At 51.4% G+C, this 15,758-nt stretch overlaps 1 protein-coding gene across 1 annotated transcript; it reads left to right on the forward strand.

The window, feature by feature from the left end:
- Window positions 1–606: 606 nt before the first annotated feature.
- PDX1 (pancreatic and duodenal homeobox 1) lies at window positions 607–6,650 on the forward strand. Its single transcript, XM_065856450.2, has 2 exons — window positions 607–1,044; window positions 4,310–6,650. Exons 1-2 carry the CDS (start codon window positions 654–656, stop codon window positions 4,684–4,686), a joined length of 768 nt encoding a protein of 255 aa, XP_065712522.1. The 5' UTR covers window positions 607–653; the 3' UTR covers window positions 4,687–6,650.
- The last annotated feature ends 9,108 nt before the right edge of the window (window positions 6,651–15,758 follow it).

The following is a 15,758-nucleotide window of genomic DNA, read 5'->3' on the forward strand; positions in this document are numbered from 1 at the left end:
AGCAAGCTGATCCTTGTGTACTCCCAGGGCTCTTACACATGGGTGCCCCCGAAGGAGTGACCCCCTGGTGCACCTTGCGCGTCCCCGGACATTTGCATCCCTGGCAGATGTACTCCCGCAGCTCAAAGTGCCCTGATGCCAAACCCCTCTAGGGCCCGTGTCCCCCTCCCCGCCTCCCGAGAGTTTTCCCCTTCGAGCAGCGCCCGGGCGGGCTGGAGGATAAGCAGCCCCTGGGCAAGCGGGGTGGGGAGGGAGAAGGTGAGTTTAGGGGACATCCCTCCCAGAGCGCTCCGCACGTCGGGGCAATCTCCCGACGCCAGTCCCGGCGCTGCAAGAACACCACCGCAGCACTTCTCGTCTAGAAGCAGGGAGCGGCAATCCGCAGCGGGGTCGGGTGCTCCCGGGGCGAAGTGGAAGGAGGTTGCGGGGCCGGGGCCACCTCGGGTGGCCTCTTATGGGTCGCGCCCCGCCCAGGAGGGCTGCGGGAGGGCTGACGTGGGGGGAGCGGCGCCTATGGGGAGGCGGCGGGAGCCGGGCAGGGCGGCGGGGCCCGACGGGGCGGCGAGCTGTCAAAGAGGCATCCCGGGCGGCGGGAGCCGGAGCAGCCCTATGTGTCCCTAAGCTGCGAGACCCCCGCGCCGGCCCCGCTCGCCATGAACACCGAAGAGCAGTATTACGCCTCGGCGCAGCTCTACAAGGAATCGTGTGCGTTTCAGAGAGCCCAGGTGCAGGATTACAATCCCAGCCCCCCCGCCTGCCTGTACATGGGCAGGCAGCAACAGACTCCTTACCCCAGCGCCTTAGGGATTCTCGAGCAAGGCAGCCCGCCAGACATTTCACCTTACGAGGTGCCCGCCATCACAGAAGATGCCGGGGTCTCCCACCTTCATCACCACCACCACCCTCATCTTCCTCCTCCCGACCAGGACGCGCTGCCTTTCGCAGACGGGGCGGACACGGGGGTGATAGAGGAGCCCCGAGTGCAGGTGCCTTTCGCCTGGATGAAGTCTACCAAATCACACGCTTGGAAGGGACAGTGGACTGGTAAGCTCCTTCGCCTTCCTGTGCCTCTCACCCACTCTTTCTCTCCCTCTCGGCGGGCAGGGACCCTTCCCGGCACCGGGCCTGTCCCTATCGTTCGGGTGTAGCGCAGTGAGGTCCCGGAGGGGCCGGGTCTGGGGTCGCTGCCCCGAGTCGCTCCTTCTTCCTTGCCAACCCACCAAGATCCACTGCTGTGGGGCTGCTACCGTCGGGTAGAACGCCGGGATGGGAGCCTGCCCTCCGGTTCCCACGGGCGGGTTCGCCGCGCCCAGTGCTGCACAAGCCCTGGGAAATTATTAACGAATTATTTTTCAATAATTATCTAATTGTCGTCCAGCCGGGGCGTCATGCAAACACCCCCCGGCTGCTGCTAACCCGCCAAGCAAGGGGTCTCCGCGGTGCGGTGGCTCCGCGGGTGTGATGGGCTCCACGCTAGTGCCGCGATCGCGCAGGGCGAGGCCGGGGGCGCGGAGACACCCGCGGGATGCAGCGAGCCGGGAAAGGGTTGGGCATGGCCTGGCTGCCCGCGTCCCTGCGCAGACCGTGCAGCCGCGGAGCAGCCCCCGAAACCCAGGGGCAACCGTCTTGCCTCTCTTCGCTGCCCCCCGTCTCTCCCCGGCGCCCAGGCGGCAGACTCCATCTCCTCTCCCGGCCCCTCTATCTCACCCCCTCTGCTTCCCGGTGGGTTTTAGCTGTAATTACACCTTCCCAGGTGAAACCCCAGGGCAGTGGAAACAATGCACAAACGAAACAGAGCTGCCAGCGAGGGGAAGAAACTCTATCTAGGCAGAAAGTTCCGCTGCCCAACAATATTTCTGTCTCTGACTGCACAATGTTATCGTGTCCTGCGCCTTTGTCACGCCTTTACGGCAAACATTATATTAATGGCTTTGTTCAAATAGACAGTTGAAAAAAGGACTGGAGTATTAACATCACCGTGAAATAGTTTGGGAATTGCATGGGGCAGACAGAGGGGAGTCTGCAGTCCCCAGGGAGGCGCATCCGCCGAGAGGGAAGCGCTGCCCCAAGCCGCGGACTCGGCAGCAGAGATTGTGCCGGTGGGGAGGGGGGAAGGAGCGGGTGAAAATCAGATCGTTTCCCTCGTGTTGAATTAATTTTTAGGAAAAAACAAAACCAAAACAAGAACAGATAAAGCCAAACTCAAGCTATTTCTGTGTGTGTGTGTGTTCTGTTCCTGAAGAATGACAAAACGCGTAGCCAAACGAAATTTTCGCATAAGAGCCCCAAACTCTTTCCCGCTCTCCCCAGATCACCAGGGAGGTGCAGGCCAGGGCTGTGCTGTGCATGGGATGTGTGTGCAAGCACACGCACGCACGGGCCGCTCCTATCGCGGGTGCACATGCAGACCCAAACAGCGGAAGAGGCACAGCGCTGTTCTATGCGCTTACACAACGCTCGTGGCTAAACCCCAGTATATTTGCACTGTATATATTTCAAACTATATAACACAAGGATTTATTTTTTATAGGAACCCTTGAGATTTAGCTTTGAGCTGTTATTGCCGGGGAAAGGTGCTTGGAGAGGCCGCTGCCGGCTGTCTCCCGGGGCTCGGCCGCGTCCAAGTAAGCCCCGGGGCTCGGCCGGCCGCTGCTCTTCGACAGACCCCCGGTGTGCTGCCTCCCGCAGCACTACTTTACCGTAACAGAACGATTTTTTTCAGACTCATACACACAAATAAGGCTATGTACATAAGTTTATATTTATAAATATTTTTATGCGTATACATATATTTTATATATATGTAAAAATATGTATATAGGGTGTATATACTTAGGTTTAGATTTATAGACATCTTATGTATATACCTGTATTTAATATATATTTCAACATATATATACACATACATAGGTTTACTTACATAGGTTTGTATTTATGAACATTATTCAGTGGCGGGAGAGCCAGCGTAGCTATCTGTTGAAATGACTGTTTCCACCTGGCTGTCTAAACCACTGAGCCCTACAGATGATATCGCCACCAGAAGCCACTCGGACGGAATCCCGGCTCCGGCATTAGCGGCCGTGAGTTTCAGTGCTCATCCCCGGCCCCTCACGCTGCCGCCACCTGTGCCACCCGTGCCACCCGTGCCCCAGCGCCCGCGTAGAACGGCGGCGGCCGCGCTGAGAACGGCGATTTTGCAGTTTCTGAAAACAAGAAATCCGAGGTTTCACAAACCTGGAGAAACGGAGAGGTTGCGATCCCGCTCCCGGCCCCGCAGCTGCGCCGGCTGCCGCCCCATTGCCTCCCACGGGGATCACGGCGGTCTGGGAAAGGCCGAAGCCTCCGGTCGGCTCAGGGCTGCACGGTGCCCATATCCCGGGAGATGGCCCGCGGCCCTCAACCTCCTGTTCTGGGGAATTTCTCCTGACTTTTTTGAGGCTTGTGCAAAGGACGGAGACCCCATTTGAGGTTTCGTCGGGGAGACCTCCCGGCCCGCCCGCCCTGTCCAGCGGCGGCAGCACCATCTCCCCGCGCCACGTCTCCGGGACCCACCGCCACCGCATGCGGGCACTCCGCTGGCGGGATGGCTTCTCCTCTCGGCCGCTTACGGGGTAGAGAGATTTAATTTTTCGATTTTATTTTGTTTGGATGCTTATGCGTGTGCTGTCACACAAGAAAATTTCGTTTTTGTTGTTAGTGTTTTGGTGTTTTTTAGACCAATTTTTAGTTGTTAGTGCGTGTTTTTTCTGCTTTTTTTCTTCCTTCCCCGTTCTGGTTTCGTTTGGCTGCCTTTTGGGGTGTGTGTCTCTTTTTATTTTCCTTTTTTTAAAAAATATTTTTCTTTTTTCTTTTTTCTTTTTTCTTTTTCTTTTTTCTTTTCCTTTCCTTTTCTTTTCTCTTTTTCTTTCTCTTTCTCTTTTTCTTTTTGTTTCTCTTTTTCTTTTTCTTCTTCTTCCTTCGTAAATCTCGGGGATTGCCAGGCCCTGGATCTTTCAAAGCTTTTGGTGACATGCAAATGGTGGCGCTTGAGCCCTTCCCCCGACTTGAGGCACAGCATTTCCCTGAAAATCTCGAGTAAATTATTATAAAAAAAAATATTAAATTGATATAAAATAAATTTACAGTAGTCCTGACAGGCGCCACCAGCATCACCTGGCTGTGCCCGACCGGGGGGGTCCCGATTCCGTCCCGTCACCCCGCTTGCTTCCCCCCCGTGTGTCCCCCGGTCCACGCAGGGGTGCGGGATTGTGGCCCCCGCAGCGCGAGGCGGCGGCCGGGCGGGCCGGGGCTGACTGTCCCTTCTCTCCAGGGGGATCTTACGTGGTGGAGCAGGAGGAGAACAAGCGGACGAGGACGGCGTACACCCGAGCACAGCTGCTGGAGCTGGAGAAGGAGTTTCTCTTCAACAAATACATCTCCAGGCCGCGGCGGGTGGAGCTGGCTGTCATGTTGAACTTGACCGAGAGGCACATCAAGATTTGGTTCCAGAACCGGCGAATGAAGTGGAAGAAGGAAGAGGACAAAAAGCGAGGGGCAGGCAACAGCAATGACCCCGAGCAAGACTGTGTGGTGTCCTCTGGGGAGCTCCAGGGGAAGGAGGATCTCCAGCCATGCCCGTCCGCGAACCTGTCCTCGGGGGCCTCCAGGGACCTGCTCGCCCCCAGAAGGCAGCAGGACTCTCGGTGAGCTACAGGGAGCCCAAAGCCCCGGGCCGGAGAAGGGACCAGGGAGAGGGCCGAGAGGGTGGCGCCGGCTCCCCACCGCCTTGCCGTGCCCGACCCTTGCCCGCTTTCCCCCGGGAGACTCCGTGCCTCCACTCCGAAATTATCGTCCTCCAAAAAATAAATTCGAGGTGTTTAGCTGTAGCAGAGCGGTTTGCTGCGGACCGCAGGGCCGAACAAGGCCGCAGCAAGCGGCCGGGATGGCGGCGAGCCCGGCCCCGTTCCTCCCGGGTACTCCGGGGTGTAGCTTCCCACCGGAGGGCTGATCTCGGACCGCCAACGGCGGTGTGTGCAACCTTAAGCTCACAGAGAGATCTGGATACCGGCGGAGAATCTAGCCCACGTCGCCTTACCGGTGACGACTGCCCGGTCGGGGCGCGGGTCCCTCCATGCCCGGCGCTGCACAAGCGCGGCTGCGGAACTAATCATCACAGACCTTCCCGAGGCTGGCACCTTGCCGTCCCCGTCCCTTTCAGAGGCCACAGGACATCGAGTCTACCGAGGACCGCCGCATGATTTTTACTCACTTCTTTGGAAGCCGGAACCTGATATGTTTCATTTTCTTTCACTATTGGGGGATTAAAAAAAAAAAAAAAAAGGGAAAGACAAAAAAAAAGCCCGAGTGTCTTGCGGGCAGGATTTGTGTCCCCGGTGACCAGCTCCCGGTGACTGGCACAGGTAGCCAGACCCTCCTCTGGGCTCTTGCCAATGGGTCCGCGGCCGTCGGGGCTCCGCAGCGCTCAGAGCTGCACTCGCCTCCCCGAAACGTTTGCGAAAACCCAAGGATGCGGCAGAAAATGCGCGGGTTATCTCCGGCCAGAGGGACAGCGGCGGACTGGGCTGCGAGCCGAGAGTGGGACGTGGCTGGGAGGGTAGGGCTCGTCCTAGGGGCATTTCCCTTCGGGAAAAAGCTCCTGCCTCTTTTCCTTCTCTCTTGCAAAGTCGGACTCTGCCTGGGGGACAAGAAACCCCACCGCAGCACAAGCTCCCGGCCCGGCCTCGCTCTCTGCATATTTTTTTTCTCTGCAGACCTGGTTTTACATACCGGCAGAGGTTTGGGGCCGACTGCAAGGCCCTGCCGAGGACTGGTTCCTTTTTCAAGTGTTATTTTCGACCCGGGCCGACGCACCGGAGAGCCTGTCTCCTCCGGGCTGGAACCGGGCAGCGAGGGCTCCGCCACCGGCCCTCCCGTCCGAGACGGGCTTCTCTTCCGCCGCTACCCGTATACCGCCAGAAAGATCTTTCCCGTCGTGGCAACGGCGGGAACAGGCATTCTGTGTAAAAGAAACGAGCTGTTCTAGCGATCGCTTCAAACAGCGTCGAAAATTTAACTAAGTGGGGAAAAATCACGCCCAAACTAGAAGCAGAGAACAGGGGCGGGAAGGGAGCCGGAGCTGTGGGTCAGGCGCATCTGCCTCCTCTCTTCGACGGGGAGGTTCCAGACCTGCCCTCGAACATCCCTCGGGGACCGCCACAGTCCGCCCCAGGCTGCGGCTCCGGGAGTGATATGGGAGGAGAAAGAGGAGGAGGAGGTCCTGTCCCACCTTCCTCAGGGGATTTTCCCAGCCCCACGGCTGAAAGAGATGGGGAGGAAGCAGCTTTGCCACAGCTCGCTCTTTTTTTTTTTTTTTTTCCCCATCTTACATGAGACTTTTATCAATAAGGTGGAGACTTGAGGTGAAGGTGTAATTCTTCTATTGCTTTTATTTCCTTTGGAGACATTAATATGTGTGTGCAAACAGAGACGTTTCTGGTCATTTTTTCCTGCAAGTTGCTGGAGAAATCTATCATACAAGCCTATCTATCTTTATTCATCAAAACGCAGTCAATGAGTGAGAACTTTATGAATGATTATATGAGCAAAATTCAAATAAAGCTGTTCTGCTTAGGAAGCAAAGCACCATATTAATTAAAGCAACATTTCTCAAACCTTTGGAAGTCATAAAGCCATTTTTAAACCTCAGCATTTCTCATCACTATTAGCACCAACCTGTCACTAATAACAAGCAGTGGAACAATTCCCATGTACCTTTTACAATGTCTAGCATTAAAATTGCAATTTGTGAGCCACTGCAAAACTAGATCTAGCTGCAGAAAGGATGTCTATCACACAAAATACCACGATTTTTTGGTGAGATTCTTATGGCCTATTGCCCTGGGTAAACAGCATCCACGATGGCTGAAAAGTTGCGTGTCCTTTCTCTAGTATAAGGCATTCCATTTCGATTTTCTCCATGTACTGTTGTAAAAACAGAGAAGGTGCAGAATTTGTATCAATTGTTTGACCACTGTGCCAAAGTATTTTTATGAGTGGAAGTAGAATCAGATCTGCAGGGTTTAGTTTTATGGAATAAAGGTGCTGGGTTATTTGTTTTGTTGTTTTGTTGTTGGGTTTTGTTTTGTTTTTCGTTTTTGTTTGTTTGTTTGTTTGTTTGTTTTCTTTTCTTTTCTTTAAAGACATTATTTAATATATGGGATTAGCACTTTTTTTTTCTTTTAATTAATCCTTCTTACAACTGCATCAGTGGAAAAATTAACATTAACGGAATCAAGACAGCTCTGAGACCTTGTAGAGTTAAAGGTTCATGGTGACCTTCACCTGGCAGAGCAGCCAGCCCTGCATTGTGCTGGTGAAAGGCATGGCTGACACAGGGAGTTATAAGGCTGCTAGAGTTCTTATGGTGTGTCATCTCACCAAAGCCAATTGTCCAGATACATCCATTTTTCCTAGGTGACACCCTCCTTTATGAAACAGTCCATAATTTACATGATTAAATAGCTCATAATCTGTATTTAATCACCTTTAATCCTAAGGTAGGTTTTCCACAAGACATTGTAAAAATCCTGACTTTTAAAATTAGGCAAGAGGTGAAAAGCGTGAGTTGTCTTTTTATTGAGGCAATACTCAAGTCCTTTAGGCATGTATGGGAGAGGTATGTCCCCAGGAATCATATGTATTCACTGATAATTATTTTAAAGAAAAGCTGAACAAATTCAGGGTGATTTTCCACTCCCCACATGTACCTGGCACAGACATCCACAGCACCAGGAACTACGGAAACATCAGTCCTACCTATGACTCCAGGGAAACACAGTGAGGCTGCAGGTCTTGATGCAGCTTTGTGTAGACACCACCTTTACTGATTCTGCTTTGCTCAGATATACCCTTCAATACTGCAGCAAAAGCTTTCCTCTCTGTCTCTGCGCTAGCGAGATAGTGACTGTTACTACATCAAAGATGACAAGGCAGGGTATATTTAATGCCCTCTTCCTTCTCCAAGCAGTGCTGAGCATCTGACACAAACGGCACACAGTTAGGTAAATCCCAACCAGGAGCTGGGGGCTGCTGTCACACACAGGCCAGATCCTACCACAAGATGGTGGTTGGTTTGCTGATGGCTGAGAAGCCACATCCATCAGTCCCTGTTGGGACCTTGCTACCACCATGCTTTGGTTGGGGCTGTGGGAGAGAAAAAGGAGCTCATGCACCCCATGCACTAAATCCTGCTTTAGCTCCCACACACAGGACCATGTTCCAGGCCCACGAGGTGATGGCCATGTGAAAGGTAGGTTTGGGAGACTGTGCTTGTCTCCTCCATTAAAAAAAAATACATTTGCCTGAAAATCCCTCCATGTATGAATAATTATGTCCATAAATCAATCTGAAAGTAGTGATTTAACTGAAGGTGTTAAAGTCTTTCCAGTCTGACACCAAAGGCTGCTACCTCCCACACTGCAATTGCTGCTGGTGCCATGACCACAGCTGAGGAGAGATGTTGCAGACTGAGAGAAGAGACATTGCTCAGAAAGGCTTCAGCACTTTGAAGTGCCACCAGGGATGGGATGCCAGACATGCAATGACCACAGAAGCAGGGACTGTAGGGCTGGACAATGCCACTTACAATCTGACCACTGCTCGGGGCAGAGTTGGTTGGGAGTTAAGCATTGTGTTTCAGGGCTTACTTTGGGAGTAGAAAGAAATGTCATTAGGCTCCCATTACTCCTGACAACTTACAGGGTTGTTCTCATCTGAGGTTTTCACGTAAGTATAGGCAACCCACACACACACCCCCAGCTTCCAAAAAATTGTCACTTGGGAAGGCAGCTCCCTCCCTGCTTTCTTCTACCCCAGATGGGGATAAGAATGATCAGATCTTCAAGGATATTTTTATAGCAGTCAGTAATGCGCCTGATTTAACATCTAGGGAGTACAACAAAACGTGGAAACACTGCAGCAGTCATGTTAGTAGAGAATACTATCTACATTCATTTATCCACTACTTATTTTAATGTATCATTTATCTTCATTACTCCTGTCCCACTGGTTTCCAGTACCCTTTACAATAGTTTTCCATGCACTGATGTGCCACAGCACTGCTTTAGCTGCAGGCACAAAGAATGATGGAGCAAATATGAAAGTCCATGAATGTAAGGCTTCTTCTTGTGTCTGCCTGTCTCTGTCTCCTCTCCTCCTGCTGTTTGCTGTCCTGGTATGCAGCTCTGTTCCTCGGTGCTTCTGAGACCACAACATATGTAGGGACAAATAAAACATGGAGGAAATGAGCCGAGTCCCTCTCTATCCCTGGCATGCCTTGGTGATGAGTCAGACCTGGCCAGCCTTGTTTGTGAAGCAGGAAACTCAAACACGTGGTTCCTCTACTATTATGCCTCACACAGTTGCTACCTCATATCAGGGCTTGTTCCAGGAACCATTTGCTTCCGGCAGCAGCACCACTGGAAGGAGAAGAGGCTGCAGTTGTGCTCCCTCTCACCAAGGTGCCTTCAGATGGGGCTCCATGTTCACAGGAACACTAGTGCCTGGCTCCCACCAGGATTCACTGGGAACAAGAGGCAGGTGCCTTGGAAAACAGGTGTATTCTTCACAGATGACCCAAAAATACTTTGCGAGGGAGGAAACTGGAGAGGCAAGGGTGAGCTGGACCAACAGGCCAAGAACAGAAGCACCTCAAGCGAGTGTGAAGCATCCCACTTTGAAAGCATTGGCAAAGAGAGGGTTCTGGGCTTTGTTTCATGACAGAGATGGTCTCGGTACAATGATCTGGTGCCAGTGCACCTTCATGTGCTCCCTGTCCCTTGACTTAGACCCAGGGAAAGAAGAACATCTGCTCAGAGAAGCCTTGGCACAGTGTACCCAAAATTCTAGAGTAAAACACAGTTAGCAGGCATGGAAAGCAAAGGGTATGATGGTTTGTGTCTCCACTTGCAGGACTAGATGTGATAGCGGATAGTGGAAAAGGGTTGTCTCCATGAGCAATTGGTAGCATGCTGATATCTTGTGTAAGCAGAGGCAGTACATGCCATTATATATTTAGGTACACCTGTTTTGGTCATTCCCTGAAAACCTCAAAGCACTGAGCAGAGGCAGGCAAGGATTAGTGACTTCACTGGCATAAACAGAAACCAGATCCAGGAAAGAGAGCTCCCTACAGAGAGAATGGAGGGCACCTGCAGCCCACGCTGGGATATCAAGCTGTCTCAGGCCCAAGGTGGAGCTAGGGGAGGGATACCAGGTCCTGGGCTGTGAGACCTGTGTTTGAACACCACTTCCCTGGGCCCAAACCCTTCTCCAAAGAAAAGCAAACAGTTACCTGCTGGAAGCCTTAGCTGGGTGTGGCATTGTAGGGCTCCAGAGTCACATTCTGAGTGCAGCCCCTCCTGGAGAGGAGGCTGTAGCTCTCTGTAGCAAGTGGTAGCAGAGCAGCCCCCTTACATCCAGGCTTATAGCTATATTTCAGCACAACTGCTCTGTTCCCTCTGATTCAAAATACGTGTCTCTCTCTCCCTGCCCAGCTTCCAGCAGTGAGAGCTGATCTGTCATCTGGTATGCCCTCTCTCCTTTTCTGTTGCTAACCCCTTCTTGGTGAGTCAGTATTTGGCTAAGGGTGAGACTGTGTGAGGTGACATTGCTCAAGATAAGCTGGCAGAATAACAAATCCTGGCTTTTTTAGTCCACTCTCTAAGATGGATTTTCATGCCAAGAATGAAAATTGTCAAAAAGGGGGGCAAGGGTGAACCTGCTCTCCTTCGAAGGCATCAAATACTTTACCCTAGAATTAATGTGGTAAAACTAGTTAAAATCACAGCTGGTTCTTGCAGTTGTGATTGGAAACCTGCTCACAGCTTCACCTTCCGCTGCCACATCATTGATGGTTTGGTTATATTCATCCTACAGACCTTAGTGAGACAGCTACACTTCAAATAGAAAGAGGTACATCTGATGGCAGGTGTGCATGACAGCTTTGTGAGCTGTGCATAAGATTAGGTGCTGGCAAAGGCAGAGGGACCATCATGTGTAGAGCCACATGGCATGACCCTTATGTGGAAATGAAGAGGATTCCTTAGGAGTATCCCTGAAGGAATAAATAGAGAACTGAAACTGGAACCACCGAGGTTTCCATTCCATCCTTCTACCTGAAGTAGGATCACTCCAGACATATTGTTCTATCCTCTTCACTAAGACCTACAAAGCTGCAGATTTCTCAATGTTTCTCTGTTCCAGTGCATCACTATTCCTACCATAAGTGCATTTTCCCAGTATCCAACCAGTCTTGCAATTATCACCTATGGTTTCTTGTCCTCTTTGTAACAGCCTCTCAAGAAGCCAAATGACAATATTTCAAGAAGAAATGGAATTTCCTAAGCTCTGTCATCTAAAAGCTTACTAGAGACTTTTAGATACATCAACAAGAGCACTTTCCCCAGAGCTCAAAAAGCAGAAGCTGGAGAGGGTAAGCGTACAAGGCAAGCAGAGCAACAGTACCCCAAGCAGTGATAGAAGGTAACACCGTCAACAAGTGGACAGGTAGAAGGATGAGCTAGCACTGAAAGTAGGAGGGGTCTGCAAGGGGAGGCTGAAGTGGTTTAGTTTGTTATGGGGAGAAGCCACAGGGAGGCATTAATGGAGAAGGGTGAAGAAAAAGGTAACTGATGTAGTGCCAAGACCTAAACAGCTACAGGATTATGATGTCAATGAGCTCATTAGCTGGGAATGCCGTTCTGCTTCTAGGGAACAAGTCGTGATAGAGAAACCAGGTGCTTTGTGTATTTTACTTAGCTGTTAATTGCAGCTTGCACCTTCCCTGCAGAAGCTTAGCTCCTGCTTGTGATGTGATGGAGTTTGCTCGGCTGTCTCCACATTCCTCCTGATCCATACACTAAGGGAAACTGTTTTGGATTTCAGTAGAGATTTCCCTTTCTTCCAGTTTCTCTGCACTAGAATTTATTAACTGCTAGATGTGGGATTTGTTCCAACTGTCCCTGGTCAGTATGGACCAGGTACACACAGTCCAGCTTGTCCAGGTCTCTAAATAAAGTTAGTTTTGGCAAAACATCTCATAGACCTGCCTCATAGTTCCTGGGAAAAATCATCCCAATTGGTTTAGATGCAGGCACTGGAAATTGTCAGGAAAACTACAGAGATGTAGGAGATGAAAATCCATTTAGGGTGGCAGATTTATGTCCTGCTCCAGCGAAGTCCCATTTGTTCCTACGTCTACCTTTATCCCATCCTCTCAGCTTGGCCCCAAGAAGTGAGATAAGCCACACACCAACACTGCTTATGGAAGGTCTGAAAAATCCTGCCCTCCCAGTGAAGTCTCAGTGATTAGATGGCAGAAGGCTGGAAGCAGCAATAGCTTGTTTGAAAATCTTACTGTCCATGTTTCTTCTTCAGGTGTGGTCACTAGATATTGTCAGGGCTCCATTCTTCACTAGTTGTAAACCTGCAAACACCAGGGAGAATGGGGAGAGGGAGACTCAGGTGGGGGAAAACCTTTACAGGTTAAAGTCAGGACCAAAGCAGAGATAAGTTGGCACCTGCAGGTCGTGACAGCACCAAGCTGGGGAAGCCAGACCAAGGGAGATGTGGGGTTTCTTCTGCTCGTTTGTGCAAAACCAGCCTGGATCATGTGCCTGGTTATGGAGCCTGGAGTGGTAGATGGAGGAGGATGTAGCAGGAGCTAAAAGCCAGCCAGGGAGAGAGCAACTGGAGAGACAGTACTTACCTCCATGGCATGGGGAAGGAGCTGGGAGTGGGAGGTAGGAGAGTGGCAGAGAGGAAGAAAAGAGGCACCATTTGCTTTCGGGTCCTCTCTCTCCTTCAGGGCTACATGGGATGAAGCACGAGGCAGAAAGCAACAGTGCAGATGGAGTAACTATCAGGCAAGGGCAGAGTTGGGGAGCACTGATAGACGGGGAAGCCAAAAAGCAGTCACATCCCCGTCTGAGGATGCAGTGGCATGTCACATTTATCCAAAGTGCTAGTGCTAGTGCTCCCTCCCTGTAGCAAACAGAAGCAGCTGGATGATACAGCTCGTCTCACTGACCCAGTAAAATACTTGGTGTCCTGCAAAAAGTGCCAATTATGTAGTTTTTGAAAACAAGTCACCTCGCACTTGTATCTGCACTGGCTTTGGTACAAAGCAGGAGCTGGGTGCTCCTGCAGGATCTTGGGGCCAGGAAGAAGCAGACAGGGAAGCAGAGGAGCGTGATCCACAGGACAATGGATGCAGCACAACTCCTGTAAGAGTGGGAAGAAGGAGTAAGCCCTGTAGGGGTTAATTTTACACAACAGCTTGTGGAGTACTTGGAAGGCACTTCTGTGCCTCTAACTCCTTCTAATTCCTCTACTGGATGTTAACCATGCTTCTGGCCCAGACAGATTTCTGCTTACAGATGAACGCGTAAGAGACAGTAAGAGGTGAGTGACAACCTCAGGTACCCTCAGAGGTCCCTGTGGAAAGTGAAACTGGGGAAGGGCGATGTTCACTGTGCAGCCTCAAGTTTCCTCCACTGGTGCCTCCTCTGTGTGGGGCTCCCAAGGAAGGGAAATGTTGTGACTGCAGCACTCAGGAGTGGGTCTCAAGTCCATGTGCATGAGAGAAAGATGAAGGCTGCTCAGAAAAGCTTGATCCTTGCAAGTCCTGTTTGCCCAACACTTAAACAACCAAAGACATTTCTCTGAGGAGCTTGTATTTAAATTTGACGATAAAAGGAGACTGAGAGAAAATACAATAAGTTTTAGAAACAAGGACATGGCTGCAAAGAGGAGAGATCTGCCCTGTGCCCGTTGTGGGAGGACTGCAATTACAAGAAGAAATGCGGATGGAGCAGATGTCATGGGACTTTTCGTCACAGTGAGAAGAGTGAAGAACAGTGAGAAAAAACAGAAGAAATTGCCTGGAGAGCCTGCAAGAATCTCCCCACTAGACAGCTTGAGAAGCAGGTTAGGCACAGCCCTGTCAGCAATGCCATGACTACAGTCTATGCAACCAAGGAAAAGAAAGCTAGAGGAGGTGAGCCCTTAAAAATGCTCCAGCTCTATTTTTCAGGACTCCCCTTGACATCACCTTCAGCTCCCCCCCAGCCCCCCCCCAGTACATTCCTGTTTGAAACTGGGGCAATACACTCATTTACTTGGGACATGTAAAAGTTCGATGCTCTTCTCACTGTCAGCTTCCTGTCTTGTCCTGCTGAAGAACTTCCTTACCTTCCTTAAGTTTCCTTTTGAGGCCAAACACATCTTGGCTGTTGGCCACCTTCATTTCCCTGATAACACTCCAGAAGACATCTCCCTTTGCCAGTAATTTACACATCTTCTTCCATCTCTAGATGGTCCTGGCTACCTCCCAATATGCTCTTGGAAGCCACCCTGTGTAGAGAGTCATCCTGCATGAAATGGGGCTAAGGGAAATTTGATGAAAGAGAGCCTTCAGGTTTCAGGTGAGGGTGTGGAAGAGGCATAAAGCCAAGAGCCAGCAAAGGAGATCTAGGCCATGTTCTAAAGCTAACTGCATCCAACGGGAGTGATTTGAATGGTTTTTGGAGCAGACTCTTGGAGAGCAGTTGTGAAGGAGGATACTGGGGTATAATGTGTCTGGAGATCTGAGCACACGAAAGTGAGGAGAAGGGATCTGTTCAGCAATTCAAGCATGGTTTACACAGGACATACAATGGCTCTCTTTAGTGCCATCAGGGCTCTCCGGATGGTGCCATAGACATTTGGAGGTTCCACTCCATGGGGTTGTTTTACAAGAAAGCCGTAACTGATGTCTTGCATTGCAGGAGCAACCACTCTTTGAAGAAAAGGAAATAAAACCGCAGAGGGAGGAGGACAAATGAAGTTTTTTCAGTGCTGCTGTGCTGCTCAGTAGGAAATGGATACTGACCACTTTCAAAACTCCTGGCACCCATCCCCAGTGGCAAAGTCCCCATGAAGGGATGGAGGATGTGCCAACTGAGGCAACCTTTCTTGGGAGGTCAGGTCAAGGCAATAATGCAGCCCTGAGGAGGTAATCTGTTTCTCACTTCCAGCTCTAATTTCTCCTGGATGTTGATGCCAGTAATTCAACGGGGCATGTCGAGCCTGGCAGAACGCAACTGGAGCCAGGTGAAATCCCCGCACGGAGAACACCGCTCTCAGAGCCGGAGGGGTTACGATCAGTGCGGAGGAAAGGCCGCAGAGCCGGGCGCTCTGCCTGAGGCTCCCCCGCCGCCTCTCCCCGGACTGGCTCCGCCGTGCCCGGCGCCTTCCGCGGCGACGCTGCCACCTGCCGGCCGTACCGCCACACCGACGGGCCGGGCCAGGGCGGGGAGGGACGGGATGGGATTCCTCCCTCCCTCCCTCCCTCCCTCCCTCCCTCCCTTCCTTCCTTCCTTCCTTCCTTCCTTCCTTCCTTCCTTCCTTCCTTCCTTCCTTCCTTCCTTCCTTCCTTCCTTCCTTCCTTCCTTCCTTCCTTCCTTCCTTCCTTCCTTCCTTCCTTCCTTCCTTCCTTCCTTCCTTCCTTCCCTCCCTCCCTCCCTCCCTCCCTCCCTTTCTTTCCTGACAGCTGTCTCATCCTGCCCATTCTGCCCTACCCACTGCACAGGCTCAATTCTGGGCAGCTTCTTGGCAACAACCTGAGTCAGCACTCTAAGTTCAGCACAGCGGGAGCATCTGCACTGATTCTGCTGCTTTTGCCTTCCTGCTGAAGAAGTAAACAGAAAGGAGTAGAGCCTCTGGGTTAACTCACTAAGTGT

Source organism: Patagioenas fasciata, chromosome 1 (genome assembly GCF_037038585.1).
Source record: "Patagioenas fasciata isolate bPatFas1 chromosome 1, bPatFas1.hap1, whole genome shotgun sequence".
Lineage (NCBI taxonomy): Eukaryota > Metazoa > Chordata > Aves > Columbiformes > Columbidae > Patagioenas > Patagioenas fasciata.